This window comes from Zootermopsis nevadensis, unplaced genomic scaffold, assembly GCF_977971745.1.
Source record: "Zootermopsis nevadensis isolate Lab colony 2312 unplaced genomic scaffold, Znev_1.0 Znev_ptg000011l, whole genome shotgun sequence".
NCBI lineage: Eukaryota > Metazoa > Arthropoda > Insecta > Blattodea > Termopsidae > Zootermopsis > Zootermopsis nevadensis.
The window spans coordinates 356034-378378 of NW_028259143.1; the positions used below are offsets into that span (position 1 = coordinate 356034).

General features: G+C 45.8%; 1 protein-coding gene across 5 annotated transcripts in view; it reads right to left on the bottom strand.

The window, feature by feature from the left end:
* Shrm (shroom) overlaps positions 1-22345 on the bottom strand; it is a 109708-nt gene that overhangs the window by 30400 nt on the left and 56963 nt on the right. The window contains exon 1 of one of the 5 annotated variants that reach the window (XM_022081120.2): positions 21775-22051. The exons of 2 other annotated variants lie outside the window; for them this stretch is intronic. Coding sequence is in view for 1 of the 3 variants with exons in the window: in XM_022081118.2 (XP_021936810.1) it covers positions 5447-5466 (20 nt within the window). In the remaining 2 variants the exon portion in view is untranslated. Of the gene's footprint in view, positions 1-5446; positions 6075-21774; positions 22052-22345 lie in introns of those variants that run through there. 2 more of the 5 variants (XM_022081118.2, XM_087346969.1) reach the window with 2 other exon arrangements.

A 22345-nucleotide genomic window follows, 5' to 3' on the forward strand; every position in this document is an offset into this window, starting at 1 on the left:
AATACAATATTTAATTAAGATTCATTTTAATATTATCTCCCATTTTCAAGTACAATTTTGGACAATTTTCACAAATGCCCTAAGTAGTTATCACTGGGCCTTACACTGTTAAACATTCTAACAAACTGTTCTTGCAGCTCCTGATTTCTGCAGCCCGTCCAACAAAATGGCGGAATATTAACCAAAACCGATCACGCCCATTTCCTTCTACATTCGTTCCAGCTGATTTCGACGCCAGAGAGCGTAGAAATAAACCGTCTAACCACTTCTGTAACTTAAATCTGAAGAACATTTTTTTAATCTGATTAGGAAATATTTACGGGGCGTCTGAAACAACTGCACGCATAAACGATGCGTAATGCAAATGAAAGAAACAGCAAATCGATTCATTCAAAGTTGATGCGGCACGCATTTCGTGAGTTTCCTCACATTCCGTAACGCGGCGTTCACTGAGTCAGTGATTGCTTCATTAGGCACTAAGTCACGTACACACCCAAGGTTATCCTGAGTGGTCCGTTCATTCTCCTGATTTTATCCAAGTGATGAAAGATACACAAACTCAACATGACTGACGTGGCGTTTCATCGTCCTGAAGATGGAGGCAGCGGCCATCTTCATACTCGCCGCCGCGAGAACATGAAATTTCAGCGAAAAGAAGTTCCACAGATTGAATCTTAGACCGAGATTTCCTGAACAGAGAATTTCTTTACATCTTCCTCATTTTATTCACGTGTTAATGCCATAAAATTCGATCCACAGAATGGATCAAAGACAAAAGACTTCCTGAACAAGATCTTTTTATGGCGAAAGTTAGACTAACAATGCACGTCCAAAAGAAGAGACGCGAACGGGCATTTCCGGCATATTGACACAGACGAAATGGACCTCGGCAAATAAGACGTGGGTGCCATCTGCAGGGAAGCTGGAAAAACGTCTTCCAGTTCGCACGTGAACCGCAATAAATCCCAAAGTTTCCCACAGCAGGACGCGAGGCTCTTCGGCTGTATTCCGCATACGTCACAGCACAAAGTAACACTTGACCTCTACACATTCCGGACGTCCTTTAGTGCAATTCTGTTATAAGAGAAATTATAACCGGAAGATTCTTGCAACACGACACCCGGAGTTCCTTGACCAGCCGAATTAAAACAGCAGCGACGTCGTATCAGTTTCATCTGATGATGCAGTAACTGAAGCTCGTATATGAAATTACAAGAAATATCGTCACTCTTTCGCCCTTGCAACAAAATGTTTTAGCCCAGGCATCGTTCTGACCTTTGACTGAGTGTCTCTCCCTCCTAACATCTGGTATTCATTCATTCATTCATTCGCCTGATTCACTCAAAGAACTGGCCGCGTTCTGCACGCGTATGAAACAGCTGGCAAAACTGTTTTTATGTCTTCAGCGTTTTCTGAGATAACGGACCTCGATCTGCACGACGAAAATCTATTCTTCTCCAAATGTAATCACAATCAAATTGTTATATATTTGCTGACGCGCGGGATGATTTTGAGAATATTATTGAATCTCTGAAAGTAAAGTGCATCACAACCGTGATCCTTGAAATGTCATCTGCTTAGCCCAGCACAGACGAAGCCCACGCACGGAGGTGTCTTGCTCGTCCATTTTCATTTGGTCACAGCTAATCGAGCGGAGAAAGTCTGGTTTTCAGCCTTACAAAGAACTTCCAAGTTACGACTGAAACTTTGCTTTTCGAGTCGCAGAACTTTTCTGTGATGAATCTGCTGTCAAGTATAACGGAGTGATTTGCTTCAGACGGTGGTGAAACTCAGATAAATACACAAGGGACCCGAATTCGGTGAATTGTTACAGGAAAACGCTGAATCTACACCCACCCATGCGTGAGTAATTCAACCTTCGCCCCGTATAGTGAGTGACTCATGGTGAATCACCTGGACTGCACTACAAGAAGCAACGAAAACACACACACAGTTTTCCCAGAGCGTCCACCGAGTTGCAAAGAATGTTCTGTACTTTCTCGTCATGAAATGTGAACAATATAGTGCATTGCTTCATGCCGGCAATTTTTCTGTTTCGAAAATGACGCACATTCACGATTTTGAACGACAATAACAAATCAAAAGTATGAGACATTTGAAGTTATCAAGGCGACGAATTGGTCCATGAAGATGGTTGTCTTCTCCCAGATCGAAACATCCAGACTACCTCATCAATGCATCTGCCACGAAAAGGAAGACGTTCAGAAGCTCTCGTCTTCAACGCGGCGGTAAATTTCGAAATCCGAAGCACCTGATGCCACTTTTCCTATTACTCGCGCCCAAAGACCGACTACCGTGAACATCTTCAGTGAACAACAAAAATTGCCCTGATATTGGAGGCAGCAAGTACCTCCGAAACGTTCGTAAGCAAACCTGTCGTCGTGAGTATTATTAAAATGATATTTCGATGTCTTGAAGAAAACGAATTATTCGAAACGATTGTGACGTCAGAAAGACGAGAAGACAGGACCAAGTCAGCCACTTGTTTCGTCCCGCTGATCCAAACAATTACATCCGCCCGTCTGCGTCCGTCTCTTCACACCCCGGCCACCGCCTCCTGCCAACACAGTTTTAGTTTCGTAAAATAAACACGGGCTCGGAATAAAACTTGGCTTACACGTGCTCTTCGGAGAATAAACACACGAAGTTATTTTCAGGAACATCCGTGAAAATGCGAACAAGTCAGAAGCCAGCGTCGTCCAGCCATCATTTCAGGTCGAACTCGCGCTGTGTCCGCCGGCCCGTGTACCGCGGAGCGAGAAGCTAACAGTCGCCAAGCCGATCAACTAGTTCCCCGCATTTATGAAACGCTGTCATGTTCGGTGCGTCAATGGACGCCAGTCCCACAATTTCAAACCCACACATTTTAATATTATCTTACCTATAACTTGTCATTCATTAGGCGTGTTTTCGTAATGTCTTGGGCTAACATCTGCCCATGTCCTCTGTGCTGAAGGTCCATCTACACAAACGTTCATGACGTAACAACTGAAGGTTAAATATCGATGTTACTCTTCTCAGCTGTGACTGATTTCTCTATTCTGGAGGGGAGGATTTTTCTTTTTCGCTGGGAAAGAGAACGCAAAATAAACTACGGGGCAAAATAATCTATTTCCTTGAAAATAACTAAAAAGAAAGCGCCCAGAATTCTTTCTCGTTCACATTGAAATGTTACATGCCGTGTGTTTGCGCCACTAACCGGCTCAGAACCAATTCCTTAACCACAATTGATCGTAGACGTCACCAACACTTTTAACACAGACGGCATTTGCTCCAGATAATCTTCAAAAAGCGCTCCGTGACCCTAAAACCTGTCCCGTGTGCAGCGCAGGAAAGGGCTCTTGAGAAGACGCTCATGGACCTTAGGGTCAAATGAAGGACGACAGACCAGAAACCGCCACTGATGCTCGTCCTGCCACCTGACTGAAACCCTGCCAAAACAAGACAACGGAGCGGGCGCATTGCAGGTTTCCCCTTGCAACTAGACTGCACGCTCGCCCCTGCTGTGGCATTCCCTCTAATAGGATTGCGAGAACAAAGAATGTCTCATGATACAGGTCAATGTCGAAGCTCTTCCAAGCGACACCTCAAAGAAAACACGCCGTGTGAGGAACCAATCGCTGTTTATTCTGATAATCACACGAAACTCGCAAATACACTGCAGAGTTGCTTAATGCTATCGACAGCAACCACTGGATTTTAATAAGGTTCTTACACGCATCCAGCCCCGTTTTAGATACGTTCGCAACGAAGCGATCCAAATATTATACACATTTTCAGGTCCCGTAGTAAACGAGACGGAGTGGACGGAAGATACAAACCTGACGGACAGGAGGATTTTCCATTACGGATTCAAACTCCCCACACGGAGCAGCCATTATGTCTTCGGACGGATCGTCTGAAGCAATTTTATTTTCTGGTACACGTGTAGATCGTCCCAGTACTCAAGAAACGAATAATCTTCCGAGCAATCACAGAATGTGTTGGAAATAACGGTGTATAACAGATTGAGAGTGGTACGCCTGCCTGCCTGCCTGCCTCGGGCACATCCCCATATAAGGCTTGCGCCCACCAAAGCCAACTAGCTCCCAGCCGCATCGTCAAATGCTTCAGGGATTGGCCTGTGGACTGGAGTGGACGGACAAGTCACAAGTGGGAAATGGCGAGATTTCAGGTTCTCATGGCGGCGAGTATGAAGATGGCTGTCGTCTGGGTTGTCGCGCAAAGCGAGCACAATTTTTCGTACGAAAAACCATTTTTCAGAAAACTGATAAAACTCTAATTTGATGTTCGTGATTGTACCGAGTCGATGTGAATCACGCACGGAATTTACTAAACGACTTTCTGTTCTAGTCAAGCAAAACCACATCCAATCAAAATCCGTTCAGTATCTTCAGAGATTAAAAATGCGTACGACAGGAGAGACAAGGCCTCTCCTGCGCGTTCGATGTTACGTACATCAGGGCGTCTTCATGCCATTATTTTGACATAAAATAATGAGCACATCTGATATGAGAAAGTGGATAGCCAAAGTACAACAAAATCTTCGAGAATAAAACATTTAAATGACATGTTTACTAACCAAGACCGTATTTACAGCAACTTTCGGGCACTACCTCGGATAATAAAGCCGCCTTCTAATTTTATACCATGAAAAATTGTATATTTTAAGCGAAACTATTATTCTCAGAACGAAGCTCACGGAAAATTGCCAAACAGCCAACATACGCCCACGCGAGGCAGAGCGTGCCTGTCCTTCTCTGCAGCTTACGTAATAAGGTATTTCAGAATGAAGGTTCGGTCTTATTTATTGTGTTTGAACATTCACGGCGCTGCCTCGCTGTATTAATATTTCACGATCCACGATCCACGATCAGGTAAGCCAATCGCGAGGCTCAAACACGAGATAAATGCAACCTTCAAGGTTTGTTACCGATTCCACTGATTAGTACACACACACACACACTTAGCGACCGCCTGGTCAAACACTCCTGATGACCATCGTGTTTTAAACTCATCACTTCACATGGTAAAATCACGAACGTAAACATAATTTAGTTCATACGCAGTAAATTATGTAATAAATAGTCGCACTACGACAAATTTCTTTGATATAACTTCAGAAGATTTTGACCACCGACACGTCTGAGACTGCTTACATGTGCGTCAGAAAATTTTGCATATAGAATACGTAGTTACGGCGTCTATAATTAATAAATAATTCCAGCAATAACAGTCCATAAATATATTCATAAAGACAGAAGGTAAATGCAAATTTCGTGTGATCACAATGCAAATTGCTTTACGATCAACAAAGAAATTATCATAAGATCCATTTTATTTCGATCACACCTCAGACGTTCGCACGTCCGCCATGACGATATCAATGTTAGTAGAAAATACCAAATAACAAAAGCGTGGTTACCTCTCTAAGAAGTCATGCATTTCTTCATGAAAATCAGTGAATTTCCTTGAAAGTTGTTACTGGAAACAGGAAAATATGTGACGACGCTCATAAAGGCCCACCCCACCGTCCATTCAGCGCCTACTGAGAGTAAGACTCGCGTTTATAATTCCTAACCTCACAGCGGTTTTCCTCGACAAGTACCTCTCGTGTGTACCACACACAGATGTCAGCAGCTCACACTTTTTCAGTCACACGAAATCACAGTTGAGCTGAGAAAACAATTCGTACGACATTAATTTAACTGCACAGACCAAAAGCGTTTTATTCCCGGGATCAAAGAAAACGCAACCCTCGACGACGAGGACGGCAGAAATGTCAACACGAAAGCCCCGGCTGTTTGCTGCCCCTGCGATGACGCACTTCGCTCCAGTGGCGGTAACTTGGAACCCGACAGCGTGGAATTTCCGCAGGAGGCCGTGTCACGAATGCTTAATCGCTATCTGCAAGGCACCTTCGACGCCAAGAACACATCGCACAAGTCCGATCTGCCCACGCCGCGCTTAGACGTTCACCGTCTTCTTCTAATTCGCACAGTTGGCAAACCTGCATTCTTGCATCCATTCGAATTGCAATCTCAAAACTGAGAACAATAATAATGACGCAAATGAAGACGGTTGTTTTCTGGTATGATGCGCAGTGCACGCTGGTATAGACTGACCGACGTTTCGCAAAAGCTTACTGCCGCCATCATCAGGGCGATGATAACTGTGTCTTCCACATGCCGCAACATCTCAGAAAACAGTCATTTTCAATAATAACCCTGTTCGTCATTCTTGTGGTTACAGAAGGCAAGTCGCCTTCAGGACTCCCTCCCTAATCCCGGTCGTTCCGCCGGGATCTGCGGTGAATATCCCTCTCTCGCGTCCAGTTACTGTTTCTGTGGCTCATTTATCACAAACCTGGTCCTACACGCCAAGTTACCTTGTCAGGAGTCAGTCGGGTCAGGTCATTATACCAACATCAGTCACTGGTCCATTAGCATGCCAGATAATGAATCTCCCACGTCACGTGACTGGGTTCGAGTTTCGTCTTTTGCTGGTGGCAGGCAGGTGATCAGTTGATGCAGCAACAAGACTAGCACAACAGCACGTCTGCTGGCTGCGATGCGCCGCTGTAGGGCAAGGGTGGGAATCAGGCTACTTTGAAGAAAACCCGGAATTGGAGCCTCGCGAGAAAAACTCCGACGTTGAAAAAGTGCAGAATGACCAACAGAAATTGGTAAACAGGAGAGACCTTTAAAGCGCCAGTTTCAAGGAAGACCCGGAAGTAGATAAAGTTTCGAGGGCAACCGTTCTTTGGTCAGAGGGAGGAGGAATGGAAGTCCCGAACTTGGCTCACTCCAACCCTCCCGACAGGCGTCACAATCGAAAATACCGCAGCGAAAACATCAAATTGCATCTTCAAAAGCGTTACACAAGCGCAAATTTCAGGACCAGCCGAGTACCAACTTCACAGCGAACGCGCTTCGTTGCAAATTAGTTACAGTCCACTTGGTGCAGGGCTACAAGGCAACGTCAAAATCTCACTGCGTCACTGTCGGAACAGAGCTGAGTCGTGGAAGAGTTCCAAAGAGAGCGCCTTAAATTTTTATAACTTTGCATGTAAATTTAGAGAACGCGTACTCATCTGACTCCACGTACAGAACGAAATTTTTAAAAATAAGCACGTCCTTCTGCCGAAAAGAGTCCAAGTAATTTTATCGCTGGCATAAACACAATCGGACTGCGAGAAGTCAACACTCTGCCCCCCACAAGGTTCATCACACCGCCACGGCGCGCACAGAAAGACTAACATCGGGAAATTCAAACCCGAGAAAAGAGGGTGGAAGCTGGCAATCAGCCACATCGCTGGCTCTCGCATGAAGTGGCGTCACATAACATGTTCTTCGACAGACACTTTCATTTTCTTCCCATCTTCAAAAACCTGAAACGCATTCTGACACCGATGGACGAACTGGCCTTTCGCCATCGGCTGCAGTTCACGTCAGCAGTGTGAGTCACTCATTTCTGCAAGAGTTTCCATCGGGAGGAGGGGAAGACCAACAGCTAAGCCGGATCAGGGGTTGGACTTCCGGGTTTAGAATCCCTCAGCGTAAACGGGCAAAGCCATGCCCCAACACCACGGAGCACACTCCTTCTTGAGCAGCTGATCGTAGTTCAACTCGTCAATAAACCCCTCACCCCACCCCACTTCTATTACGGTGTTCACAACAGCCAGACACTGGCCTCCACCGGCCACTCCTCTTCAGGTTTACAGACTAAAATTTTGCTTACATTTCTCACATCCTCTCTTTTTTATGCTCATGTGCCGCCCACATATTCTTCCTCGACATTATCGCCGTTCTGTTTGAAACAAAATACAAAAATCTCAGAAAGTGACGATTATTTGGCACGACGTGTGTAACTGAGGCTACTAACCCAAGCAGCTGGAAAACGTCGTTAAATAAACTCAGAAATAACAACATTAATAAAGTTGGTGGTGATATGAACTGAGTTTATTCAAACGGAGAAGTGATTTCCCAGGTATAAAGACGGGACAAACGTGACGCTGACTGCTAACCCCCATTTGAGCCCGGTTTAAGAACATGCGCGCGCATACACACCGGCGCGATGTTCGGTTCGCGTCTGTTTCTACAGAAATAACACGGGCATATTTTTCTTCTGGATGAACTCGATGGAGCAGCGTCCATCTTGATAAACTGAGAACCCCCTCCACCAGGAAGAGCAATTACTGCAATTTATTTATAGACGCCGTCTCTGACCAGTGCGGACCGACGCGGCGCACCGCGTTCCACCACATCTGCGTAATCGCCACCAGACTTCCGAGAACACGGTCGGCTGTAATGACACGGTAATTAGGACGACAGAAGAACACGAAGTTGAACGCCACTGCAGGGGACGTCTGGAATCTGGCGTTGCCCTGACGACGGGCAGACGCTCCGTTGCATAACTCCGCGTGTCCCGTTAGCGATAATTGCAGTTTGTGCGGGCTTTTCTGTGTAATAACTGGACTCCGCTTCTCACGACACGTGAAACGAGCGTTTTATTTTAAGCCAGATCGCGTCTAGCAGATTGCAAACTTCCCACTCAAACTGCGACGACGAGCAACTCCTTAATTAGCGGCGAACCAACGACTCTGCATCGCCTATAAAGGATTTTCTGTAAGCGATTCAAACTTGGTTCCGCGTCGACCTAGTGCAACCTTCTCCTGGACTGCGAACCGACCTCACCCTCAATTAACCCGAGCCTATTCTGGATAAATAAACAGTAAAACCTTTGTTAGGGCGACCAGTAGAAATGTCAGTGTCTTTGTCTTCTTTCAGATGTTAACGAAGTGAACAACAAAATGTCAAAGTTTGTCAAAAGTGAGTCAGCAGCAGGCCGATAGATGTCACTGCAGCTTTCACGTGTGCCGGCGAAATAACGTTTGTTTTCATTCTGAACACGCACGCACAAAAACACTAACTTAAATGAAACCAGGATTCGCAACAAATGGTTCCTGGTTCCAAAACACTACAAAGGACAGATCTTAATTTTGATCTGCGACAAACGACGCCCCTTGTGATTGGTCAATAGGATTCCCTGCACATCAGCGACGTAAAAGAATCGGCAGTGCCCGCCCGGGCCTGAGATTCGTGGAGCTAATTACAAAATGACGGCACAGAACGTCTTCCGGGTTGCTACGACATCCAGCGGCCCCAGCGCACACACACACCCTGAATGCAGGACCAGTAGGTTATTGGCTCCACACAGCGCACACCTGGTCTTTCTTGTACTGATCTCCTTGGAGCCGTAACCAGCTCACGACAACCCAACAGCGTTCAAACTTATTACTGACACTGTTTTATATCAGCGAGGGTTTAATAATGTTAATCGAGATGATGTGTGTCCACTGTCGAAGTTGTTCTTCTACGCAGACAGCAACGCTTCGGAGGAACATTCTGTCTCCATCGTCACATTTTCGTGCTCTGAACTGTGTACTCTTTTAAATGATTCGGAAGGACGTGCTGCTTCCATCTTCAGGGCAGAAACCGTACCACAATTCAAACTTTGATAGTCTGGAACAGAAACAATCACGGCAGCCAGCCCGTTCCTAGCTGACAATGAATACACGCAGGATGCATTTTTTAATCCGAAGGAATGCAAGTGGTGTTACGTCACGTATCCGTTACAAGGATCAACTGGTTAGCGTTGCTTAGGGTATAATCGCCGTTTATTCCGAGAAACGTACGGAACACGCAAATACACTCTGTGGGCAAGAACGCTAATGGATGTTAAACTTGTAGTAACCACTCAAATTTTAATGGTGAACGAGTATTTATTTACTATAAAATAATTTGCTGACCGAAATACAGAAACTCTGATGCTTCGAAAAGAGTGGCGTAGCCAGATTCCTACTACAAAACTCAAAGGCAGTGCAAAGCCCATGGTTATTCGCTTCTTTACAAATCTCTGGCCGTCTTCAGGCGCTGGATCGCCGTGGTATTGTGTAACACAGACGGACGAACGTCCTGGAATGCAGGATCGAGCGATTACACGTGGTTTTCCTTTGTTGCTCTCTTTTCTTATTCTTTAACGCGAAGCGGCGACCATAAAATATTTTACCTACACGGCCTTCACCTCTCTTGTTACCTGAGAAGCCCTCGCACAGTGACGTCATCACAGGCACTGCACAGAGCTGGTGTCAGCATCCTATGAGCGATTTCTGAGACGAAAAGAACAGAGGAAGACACCAAGGATTCTCCTCCTTCCAGCCAAGTCCAGAAGTGAACACCCGACTTCGTTTCACACTTCAATGGGACAACATCCACGATCCTGACAAATCCCTTTCAAGTCATGGGCCTTCCGACTATCTCGGAAAGGGGACTAGCATAGACCCAACCTTCTTCCGAATGGTAACTGAATGGTAAGATAACTGGAAGTTCCGGCACCAAGTCAGTTTTTGTATTCAGCGAATAAATATTTAATTCTTCGGGTATGTCTGCGGTTGTAACTTTGTCAAAGCTGGAGCATCTCTTAACGCAGCCTAAACACGCCATTTGTACTGCTTCAAGTCTAAATTTCGTGATCCATTTATTCTTTGATGGCCGCAGGGACAGGCGAAGAACCAACCGCTGGTTCCGACACTTTCAGTTGTTACCCGGAGGTTCTGTTCTTCGCGCCTTCTGTTAACGAAAGCTCCGTAAGAAGACGGTCGGAGCCGGAAGGCAGATACGAGCGGTTTCTGCTGAATACCTGTTCCCGAGAGACGGGCAATGCTTGCTTGCCATACTCCCTACTGCAGACTCAGGACTGGAATAACCTCGCGTTCCAAGAAGTGTAATTCCTCAGGAGAAGAATTTGCAGCTCGCCTCCTGGTAACGTGTTATTTCTCTAGGCCTTGAGGGTGCGTCTGACGGGCGTAGCTACTGTGTGCATTCACAAGATGGATACCATTTTATTACTGTTTGCTTACTGAAAATTAGTCTGAAGTCGCGTTAGAGTTTGTTCCGGAGGGCACAGACTGCTGGAACACGAGGCCATCGCGTGATACGCTTCTATCCAATGCCCGAGGTACAATACATATTTCCTCCATTTGAGATATTTTTGTAGGCGCGTGCTAAAATTCCTCAACAAGCTGCAGGGTTATAAACTTAACATTTTTTGGTCTTTGAGTGCCCTTGACGGAGGTCACATCTGTGTTTCAGGACTTTGATTTTTGGCTACTTTTTAATCTCGGTAATCATCCCAAGGTTTTATCAGGTATGACGTACAAATTCTGTCTTCTGGGACGCTGCGCCGTGAAGTCTGGCTGAAGTTAACCGACGTTTCAGAGATGCTTGATGCTCAATGAAAACTTTGTGGGTAGCGAACGGATTTCTACTAAGCCCAGGCGAATCCGATTTGCGTTCAACTGTACCTAATACCGTCAACTGATAGCTAAAACTGAGATGTGAAAGATTTCATCGTAAATCCACTCTGCCTTGTCTTTATTCACCCATCATACAAGACTGTATCATGTAGGCCCACGCTCCGGCCGCGTTATGACCTAGCGACTACAGAGTGGGCCCCAAATTCGCTACTCACTACCGTCACAATACACTAGAGCATCGCTGAATAAAATAAAATACCAGCCTTCAGCATATCATTACTACGAACGCATTTTCCGACCTTGCGCATTAAAAATAGAACCTAGTCAACATACTGGAAACCATACCAATAAACGTATTGGATGTTTCTCTTTTGTGTACGTACAACTTACATGGGCAGGTAAAAGGACGTCACAGTACGACTATTATACGTTGTCCGATATAGTTACCTCCTACGCGCAGACCACCACTCGTAGATTAGTCGTCAGGGTGGAAGGGGGAAGTTCAATATCAGAATTACGACCGTTCTTGATGGAAATACGGCGCAAGACCGCATGCCTCCTGTCCCATAATGCATTGCTGCGAAGTAACTGAGTTACATCCGAAATAGACGAGCTATACCTCAAGGCCTCATTTTCTTTCGTAGCGAGATTAAAACGTATCTATCAGGAGACGTATTTCAGGTGTCAGCTGCATAACCAGTGTGCGCCCTGGTGCAACTTACGTGAGCTGTGAACACGAATGCACTGTCAGCGACAATTATTTCTCAACGCTAACTAGACGTATCAGAATTTGGGACGAAGTATCTGAGGCGGCCTTGAAAGTTAATTTTATGAGAACAATGGGACAATTACTATGATACATGTCGTGAGAGAACTGGGTCCGCGCTTGCGCAGACTGTACGTACTATGGCCCCGCCTCAACACCGCCTTCAGACAACACGAAGGCTTTATCCACTGACTCCCGAGCACTGCTGTAATGCCCTCGAGAGCTGATACATTTTTTAACTTGCTGAGATTCCAGATTTTCACGGAGGCGATTATGAAGATGGTTATCTTCTGGAATGATAGGCTCTGCAGTCTGGAAAGAACAGACCGACGTTTCAGAGGTGCTCACCGCCTCCACCTTTTGGCTTCGAAAAAAAGGAGGGAAATTATTTCTCAAGATGGACCCTGTTCCATGGAATTATTTAATTGATCAATTAGTCAGTGCTGCACGTTGGAATCTGTCTGTACGCGGTTTTACGATAGTAGCAGCCCTTTAAGGAAACTCACACTCTATGAAGCAATTCGGAAGGCCAAGGGGCCCAATTTTGAAGGCAAACATAATTCTGCCCCCACACTCCAGCACCACGCCATGAATACGTATGGAAGAGTGGAGGCATAGCTCCACGCTTTCTTTGCCTCGACACTAGACGGAGGTGAGTGGTCAGGACAGCTGACTGAGAAGAGAGGACCAGGCCACTGGCCTGGGAACAGAACCCCTGTCATCCATCCAGATTATGAATAATCACGATAACCGTCGCAGAGCCCACCTGCTAAGGCATTTGACGTTTGTAGGTAACTGGGGCATCGATCAGTCAGCATCTTCAGGATCTCATGCTCCCAGAGTCAGTGGCTTGTGAAGTACGGAACGTCATTATGAGTCGTGGATCGGAAAATGTGTAATAAACAGGACGGGTCTGCTGAAAAGTGACCTACTGGCCTGAGCTACCCTGGGAAAAACAATCAATGTACCGGTAACCGGTTCACAGATTCAAACCAGAGTTCCAGCCACACCACGGCAATTAATCTCGCTGGAAGTTCAGTAACGCCCACACGAAAGCACGATCCAACTTTGCTTATGTTACCTCTTTCTTGGTCTTCCAAGGCGACATTTTCCAACAGATTTCCCTACCGCGTACTAAACGCCAAAGATGTGTCACGAGAACATGGGAAGCGTCCAACTGCGACGTTCAATCCGTTGACCCATTATTAATTTCACACGCGTCATCACATCGCTACAAGACTTCTAACATAAACAAATGAAGTGCTCGACGCGTCATTCTTTCAGGCATTTTCGAATGAAAGCAAACATGAATTGGAAACAATATTCGGAAGCAAACATCAACCTTTATTACAGGTTAGACAATATCTTATTTCATTTTAGTTCACAGCCAGCAGAGTCCACGTATTTATTTAGACAAGGTTTTGCATGTGGACCCATCCAAACACGAAGATCAGATGTCCATTAAAGACGCGATGGTCCGGTAACAATGTTGAAGACGAAATTGCTCACCTATTGGTCTGAACACAAGACTACAAACAAAGAATGTAAGTAATTCTGTTAAGATTTCAATCGATCAATCGTTTGCTATTAGAAATGGTAACCGATACAATCGATCCAATTCTATAAGAAATCAGATCACGCAGCCTAAACAATTATCTAATGAAAACTTTTAATAATAGCAAAATTGGGGAAAATACAATTTTAGTTAATCACAGAAGCACTGGTTTTCGTCTTTATATCTTTCGTTCTTCCTTTCTATAAACATAAATAAGGAACAATGGTGAAAATATAAAAAAAATATAATGTAAATCATTAGAGGTATCGTACACTGAATAAGGGCAAATCATGTTATGGCAGCCTTAATTTAACAAAGTAATACAATATGAAGCCATTAACAAAATCTCTTTACAAAAATAATAAGGCACGTAGACCAATTAATCAAGACGGATCAAAACGCAGTGTGCACGGGTGAAAGCAGAGGACGGACCCCACTGACACACCAACAAAGCCAAGAGCATAACGAATTAACTACTCAACTGAACTTGAACCAAATCCTTCGAAGTGAAACCATAAAAGTTGCCTGTGGGCTAAATGGTTTGTCTCTAAGTACAGATTGCTACGATAAATGCATTGGTTATTTTCAGTTACTTCTAATTTGGTTCGAGGTACCTGAAGATGGCCGCTACCGGCCGAAACATGTTGTAAACGGGCTACTAATATGTGCACGGGTCATGGTTAAGAGCGTACGATTTATTAATTTTCCATGAAACGAGTACCAGGCTTTGCTGGCCTTCAGAAGTCCGAGAAGCTTTGAATCTTGTACTTGCTAAGCAACGACGGAATAGGTCCTCGACTTATTCGCGCTACTGTGGCCAGGTGACGCAGATAATGGCGGCAGTGTTCTATTATAGTAAAGAACACGTGGAGCCATTCCCCACTCCCCATACGTCTTCATGGGGTGCTGCTTAATTAACCAGCAGGGGTACTTTACCTTCACTTTTTACCCTGAAGACCGACGGACTGCCCTGACACCCCCCGGAGTGCACATGACGAAGCACTGCAAATGGACATTAAGCCTGCAGCACGCATCACAATCTCGCCCTGTAGAACAGGCTAATAGTAATGGTTTTAGAAGATACTGGGGTCGAATGCATTAAAAGGTTTATTGAGGGTGAAAGTGGTACTTTTAACTATTATTAGGGTCGATTTACAAAAGGATACAAGTAGCTAGCTGCTTGCTACAGCGTGTCCCAATTTTTAATCCCCCATCTGCGCCCTACTGTGCTTTTCTACTGAACTAAATGGATCATCAAGAGATCAAAAGTTCTATTTCAGAAGGAAACAGACGCTGACTGTCAGAAATAATTTCAGCAACTGTAGGATTTGAGGTTTCGACAGCGGTGAGTCTGAAGATTGCTGTCTTCTGGGTTACTGAGCCGCGTAGTCTGACAGATTTCTACCAGACTACACGGCGCAATAACCAAGAAATCGAGACCAGGTGGTAATGCCAAAATGCAACTCCCATCTCGCAACCTCCGTCTAAGGCCCATCTTCATCTGTCAACCCATCTCCTACTCCGTCTGCATGCATTCTGGCAACTCGCCCAGCCCACAGCAACCGCCTACAACTCACTGCGCAAACAAAAGCAAATGATTTCTACAAAAAAAGAAGTTCCTAAGTTCCAGCGTCATGCAAACTGCAGCAACACGTTTTTCTACTGTGAATTCCAGCAAAATTCTTTACCGGCTCTGGAGCCCAGCCAACCTCCTAAGCAATGTGCATCTGGGGCTCAATCCCAGGACCCATACGCCTTAACGGAGCGGTACTTGAAAATACAGGCATGTTCATGGCGTGGTGCTTGGTTAAGCAAGGGACTTAACCTTTATCTGAACACGGTCTTTCATACTTCAGTGGTCAATAACGTGGGTTATAATTATACAGCATATCGATAAAATGCATCACAGATTCGATAATAATTGCGTAGGCTGCAACACAAGCATTGAACCATTGGCAATACTGGAATTTCCACACAGACGTTGTAAAGCGTGTCCGGTGTAGTCTGGTACAAGTATACCAACGTTTCATAGGGCCTTGCTGCCTCCATCGTCAGGGCGATGAGTTGTCGCAGCAAGACTAAGGAAGACGGCGCTACAACCCAGAAGATAGAATGATGACGTCCTTGAATGCGCTGTTCAATTTGTTAGGTGTTGTCCCACCCTGCCATAAACCCCTGATCCCTTCCTAGAAGGGAGGCTATTCAGTTACATTTGTGTGGTCGGAAATGGCCTGCATTTCAGGGTTTTACAACTGCTCTACTGTTCTGACAGCTGAACTGAAAGGAGCCTTGGCAGCGAGGAGGACCAAGATTCTGCAAAGCAAAACTGTTGCAATTTATAAACTACACCCCGACGACTCAACCCCGTTACGACCTCACAGACTCATTCTGAATCGTCTCTTCACATCTGTACACCCCTTCGGTTCCTAACGAATTACAACTTTCGGGCAGTGTGTCGCTGCTAAGGTGGATTAAAATTATTATTTTTTCTTGCCTGGTGGGTAAGATGCTCTGGAAAGGGTCCAGTGGCGGACAGGATAATGACGATTCTCCGCGCTCCAGAGAGGCGGAGAATTTCTCAACCATCTGAGCGACCATTAGCTTCTCAAGAAAGGCTGTTCCATGAAGTTACTTAGCACGAAGGACCCCCCCTCCCCCACCAACGTGATCGGTTTCCCTTTCGCTTGAAAAGCCTCTTCTCTACCAGTGAAGTTGACTTGAGACAGGCCAACTGTAATTTCGTTCAAGGTGGAAATCCGTCCAGGAAAACAGAATGAAGGATTCACTCCATAGTTCCCTTTAACGTGTGCAGTTAGAAGTAAAGTGTAAGCACAAACACAACGGCTTACAGGTGCAGCTGCGGACAACACCTGACGACCAATTAGCACTGCTCCCCACTCACACGCCCTGTATTGAAATGCAGACGGTCCAGTGACAGGTTCTTCGCCTCTCCGTGCGCCTGTAGGAAGATCGAGTGGAATGCACTCACGGCCCGCGTGCCACATGCGGTCCAATACATTTATATTCGAAACATGCTGTACTCCAGATGGACTGCTGGTTTCGAAACGTTACAACAGGACTTTCAAAACTAAATATTATCGCCGTTTGATCGAATCTCCAGTCACGTGTTTTGTGACCTAGTACGTGCGAACGTTGTTTCGACTGAAGTGCGAGATAACAGACAGAAATGGAGCTCACATGACTCATTCTTGCACCAAGATCCTCTTACACCGAAGAACTTTCAAACGACAGGCCCCAGACATTTCCGGTGTCCCTCGCCTGGGAAATGCCTGACACGTGACTTCATTACGTACACCAGCCTGGGTCTTTCAGTCCTTACTGTAAATTAATTTATTATGCTTAATTGTGCTCCCTTCTGAAGGCATGGGCGCGGAGGCCACGCAGCACAAACACAAACAGAAACAGAAGAAGCATTTTCCTCGTAATTCGACGACTTAGTTGAGCAGAATCGTCCTTTAGCTGGTATTACTGTTAATATCAATTTTCATATCATCCCATCCGCTCTCAGAAATGTCCTGTTCCTTTCACGAGTTCCAACTACAATTTCGTATAGTTATTCTTTTCCAGCCCGCATCCTTCGCGGTGGCTTCAAAACCAATCCTGTACCTTACCGTACGAACGTTAATAAACAAGGCCACTACAAATTACTTCAGTACACTGCAGTGAGACCACTGGCTTCCTTATTCAAAGAGAACCTTCCACAATCTTTAACAAACACTGCCGCTCGAATGTCAGGAGACAGGAAATGCACATGGAATTTTTTAAAACATTTTCTTAAAATACCGTATTGACTCTTACGCCCAAATGTCTTTGCAGCAGACCTAACCAAACACGCGCTGTGAACGGCTAAACCATCCCTCGGATACTTGGCCTTCAAAGAAACGGAACTGATGTGAGTGAGGTCCGGTATTCTTCGAGCTTCTTTCAAACGCCGGATAAGAAAAACGCGCAGGTGTTCCGAGCTGCCTTCCGCTATTCAGGCCTCTCGAACATTCTTCAAAGGCACGACGACGAGGTTTCTTCCCACCCGACAGAAATTTGTCCTTTCCTCTGCATTATATTAAAATAACTGCTGGGGCGCCTGACCCAGACAGTTCCGAGGGCAACATCCCAAGCAAGAGGGAGAAGAAAACCTTCATAATCTGCACTCACCAAATATCATTACAACGACCAAATCAAAGAGGGGGAGATTTGCGGTCGGTAAAATTCTTCTACCGGACCACATGAAACGTTGCCACACACTCGGTAACTTTTCCACCAACTCCGTGGTTTATGAAACAGCGCAGTCACAATATACATGAAAATTCAGCCTCATTTATAGAAAAATGTTTCGAAAAACAATTCAGAAACGTTCAACTATGAAAAGCAGCCATTGCGTGTATCACACACGCAATGGCTGCCAGGGGCAAACAAGACTGGCCACTTTAGGAGCGGACTCACACAACTGCTGTAATGAGAATGTTAAATATTCATTCATTAATGCTAATGTCAGATTCAACCTTCAACTCGAGGCTCACACAACATCCCAAAAACGTCTGGGCCAGAGGGCTCTTCAAAGGTCCCCTGATGTTCATAGCAACGCAGTGAAGGCAAAAATGTTTTGACAGCAAATAGGGTTCTAGGTCTCACGGCGAAGAGTACGAAGATGTCTTCTGAGATGTTATGGTGGATGCTGGCAGACGTCATCCCACAACCCTAACATAACTTTAAGGGACACAGAGAAACGAGATTCCGAAATTATTTCGACGATACTGTCGTACCAAATAGAATAATTGTTTATTCAAAATTTCTTAACTAACTAACTAACTAGATGGCTTACCGAACCCGAAGGTTCATCACCGAATTAACCAAAGCCCTCCACCGGACCCTGTCCTGGGCCAACAAAATCCAGTTTCCTTCAACTCCTATCTCGGATAGATCCCGCCTGAGATTATCCTCCCATCTACGTCTAGGTCTCCCCAGCGGTCTCTTCCCTTCAGGTTTCCCAACCAGTACCCGGTGCACACCTCTTGTCCCATCCATGCGCGCTACATGTCCCGCCCATCTCACTCTTCTCGACTTAATCACCCTCACAATACTGGGGGAGCAGTACAGATTTTTAAGCTCGTCATTGTGCAGTTTTCTCCACGCCCCATCGTCTTCCCTCTTAGGCCCAAATATCCTCCTCAACACCCGATTCTCAAACACCTGCAATCTGTGTTCCTCCCTCTGAGTGAGAGACCATGTTTCGCACCCATACAAAACAACAGGCAAGATTATTGTTTTGTATACTTTAATTTTCAGGTTCTTAGAAATCAGACGGGAAGACAAAATATTTTGGACTGAGAAGTAGCAAGCATTTCCGGAATTTAGTCTCCTCCTAACTTCCTCACAAGTATCATTTTGATTTGTTATTGTTGTTCCCAAATATTTGAACTTTGTAACCCTTTCAAAGGATTTATTAGCTACCCTAAGATAATTTTGCCCGCCTGTCTTCTGATGACGAGATACTAACATGTACTTAGTTTTTTCTGAATTTACTTCCAGCCCCACTTGTCTACCAGCCTCTAGTAAAACTTCTGCGTTACTCTTTATTGTATTTATATCGTCCCCCAATAAATTAACATCATCAGCATATGCCAATAGCTGATGTGTCCCGTTCAATTGCAAACCCTCCTGCCTACCTTGGACCTTCCTGATGGCGTATTCTAGCGCAAAGTTAAAGAGCAAGGGAGACAAAGCATCTCCTTGTTTGTTTCAAAATTTCTTATGCCACTAAAATTACACACGAATCCACAGTGAAAATTTATATTTAACGAGACTAAATGTTACGCCAAAGATGTTTCGTGTGATGATGATATAAACGTAAGACATCAATGCGACTGTCGTCCTTTCCCACTCAACAAGTTTTCTGTATTTGTAATCACGTTGTCCCAACAGTTTTAAGGAAGAAAATGCCTTTCGTTAGCAAACGTTTCGCGAACCATCGGTTGATAAACACTGCACTAGATGACTGCATTAGAAAAAAATGCATGTTGCTGCCTGCCGTACAGGTTGCATACGTACTTCGTGGCAAGGCGAACCGTTCAAGACTCAACGTCACCCGTTGCCTTCACATCCGACATTTGGCACTACAAATCGCAACCAAGGCTGCCTGAGAGCAGCGCGAGGGAACTTCACTTCCCCACGTCCTCGTTTACCCAGCGTGGAAAATTTTCGTTTCTGACGCTTGGGCCACTCGGCCCCCAGCCTCGACAGACAGACAGACAGACAGACAAAGATATAACGCAAGTGGTCATCCTCCACCCTTACTTTCGCTTAGCAACGCCACCAATACCTCACGATGATCGCGCCTAAGTAAAACCAGCAACTCTGGTGGAACTTAATCTTAAACCTCTGCGAAGGTCGAGTGCCACAGAGAACAGTAACATAATCTGCCACGACATTTAAATGATGCGTTTTGTAGAGAACAATCACCAATTTTGCTGTAGCACAAAAACGAGGTACATCACGTCACAAACGGCACAGACCTAATGCCATAGGTAACTTGGTGGTTGGGGAGGAACAAGGGATGTTTCCCTTCGTCACTGCTGTGTTCAGACCGGCCCTGAGACCACCCACTCAGTCAGAATTCGCCCGGGGGTGAACCTGGCCACTCTCACACGCGCCAGTGCCAAACTCTGTGGAATACGCGGCGCGTCTCCTCCACTCGCTCTGCACATCTTCACGACGTGGTGTTCGGGCAATTAATTCAGGTCCTCGAGAAATCAAAAGTCGTTACCAACGTCGTCGCAGATGTGAATAACCCACCATTTCGGAACACCCTATTTCAGCCTGTTCACTTTAATTTGTCTTCAACGATACTTGATCGTCTCCGTGAACCTAGGAAAGTGTGGGACGTGAAGCATACAGGAAGGCACACCCTACACCCCCCCCCCTCCTGGACCGTCAGCTTCTTGCGGCCGGTTACAAACGCCGCGCTGTCACGAGGAAAACTGGGCGACATGTTGGTGCACCTTAAAATCACGCAGCCTCGCCCCTTCGGTATTGTCACGTGTTCATCATAATCCATTCACTGGAGTTCTTTATTAGTTGCTTCAGCTACGCACTGGGTTATGAACTTTATGACGACAGAAAACGCCATTCCGGTGCGTCCTTCGAATGATGTGAGAAGGCACGCTTCGCCTCCAATAACACTCGATGGATTTTGATTCATTTAGCACTGCGCATCAATTTCCAAAAAGTTTCCGGGTGAATTTAATCATGTTTTACATATTTACTGTACATCAAAAAGGTGGTACATAGAGTTACCACCAGGCTTTAAAATTACAGTGCATATGTGAGCTTTGAGGTGCTCACGGCGGCTTGTATGCTAACGCCCATCCTTACCCTGAAGATGGAGTCTTATGCTTCTCCGAAAAGCTGGTATGTACAACCTACAAATCCGTACAACGTAAAAGATAAACATCGACATACGAGAATCGCTTTCGTCTTGTGGGTTTTTCAGGTATGAAGCAGCGCTGTTACACCGACGGAGTCACCGAGGATTCTTACTTAATGATGGATGCGACATTCTTCATGGTTGCACAATTCACAGCGTGCGTTACAAGACTGTCACCTTGTGCTAACAACAAACTCGCTGATATCAAGACGGCGACGAGTGGTGATTTCTGGAGTAATAAGGCATCACAGCGTCATTATCCAGCTCTGAAAGGCAGCGAACGCCCGACACCTCACAAAACTTACCTGGTTCCTACGCTTACCGAAACAGAACACCGCCCAACGCAGGACCTGCAACCTAGGGCACGCGACAAACGGCTGGCGGACGTTTCTTCTACAGAATACAGAGTATCACTAAATATTGCGTTCGAGGTGATCGCTCTGAAACGTCGGTAAACTTCTACCGGATTACACGGCGCAACAACCCAGAAGACAGCCATCTTCATACTCAAATCTTACAAGGATTTTGACTTTGTTCCCCTGAGCAAAAGGGACGCACTTCGAGTCGGAGGCCACAAATTCCCCCCCTCCCGCACCAACTTCGAGGTGCCTGTCATACAGATGGCCGGCCAAACTTTGTTCTGCTCGGCGAACGGAGCTAGGAATGTTGCTCACCTGCCCTCGGAAACGGTTGGTCACGCTCACTCGACGCAGGAACGACACGTATCAGAAACAGATGGATTTATCCCCTGGTCTTCGGCTTCACTGCCACAAATACACCATTCCACTCATCCTTCTGCAATCCACTGACACTCGTCATAAGAATTAACGGGCATTGTTCGTCACGACACAAAGAAAAATACGTTCGTGCGGTTTCTACGACGCAGCACGCAAGCTCCAGCGACCAAGACACACAACAGACTGACTTTGTACGAGCAGCTTGCCTTTGGTTAAGGCGGTGGAGGAATGCAGCGCCGGTGAGCGGCAGCTCAGCGAATGTCCTCGCTCCAGGAAAGCAATGCTACCAACAGTTGCCATAGCAACGACGTAAGACGCGTTATCTCTCGGTGGGCCCAAACAAACGGCAAGCAGGATCCGTCTTATCCTCAACTTTCACACATAAAATCGCATGTGGTTGTTCGCAGTTGGCTGACGACTGAAGGCGCGTGGAAAAGCGTACAGCGTTTTGCCTGCGAGTCCCTGTGCACTACCGAAGTGATGAAACTGGGCCCGCGTTCGACGTACG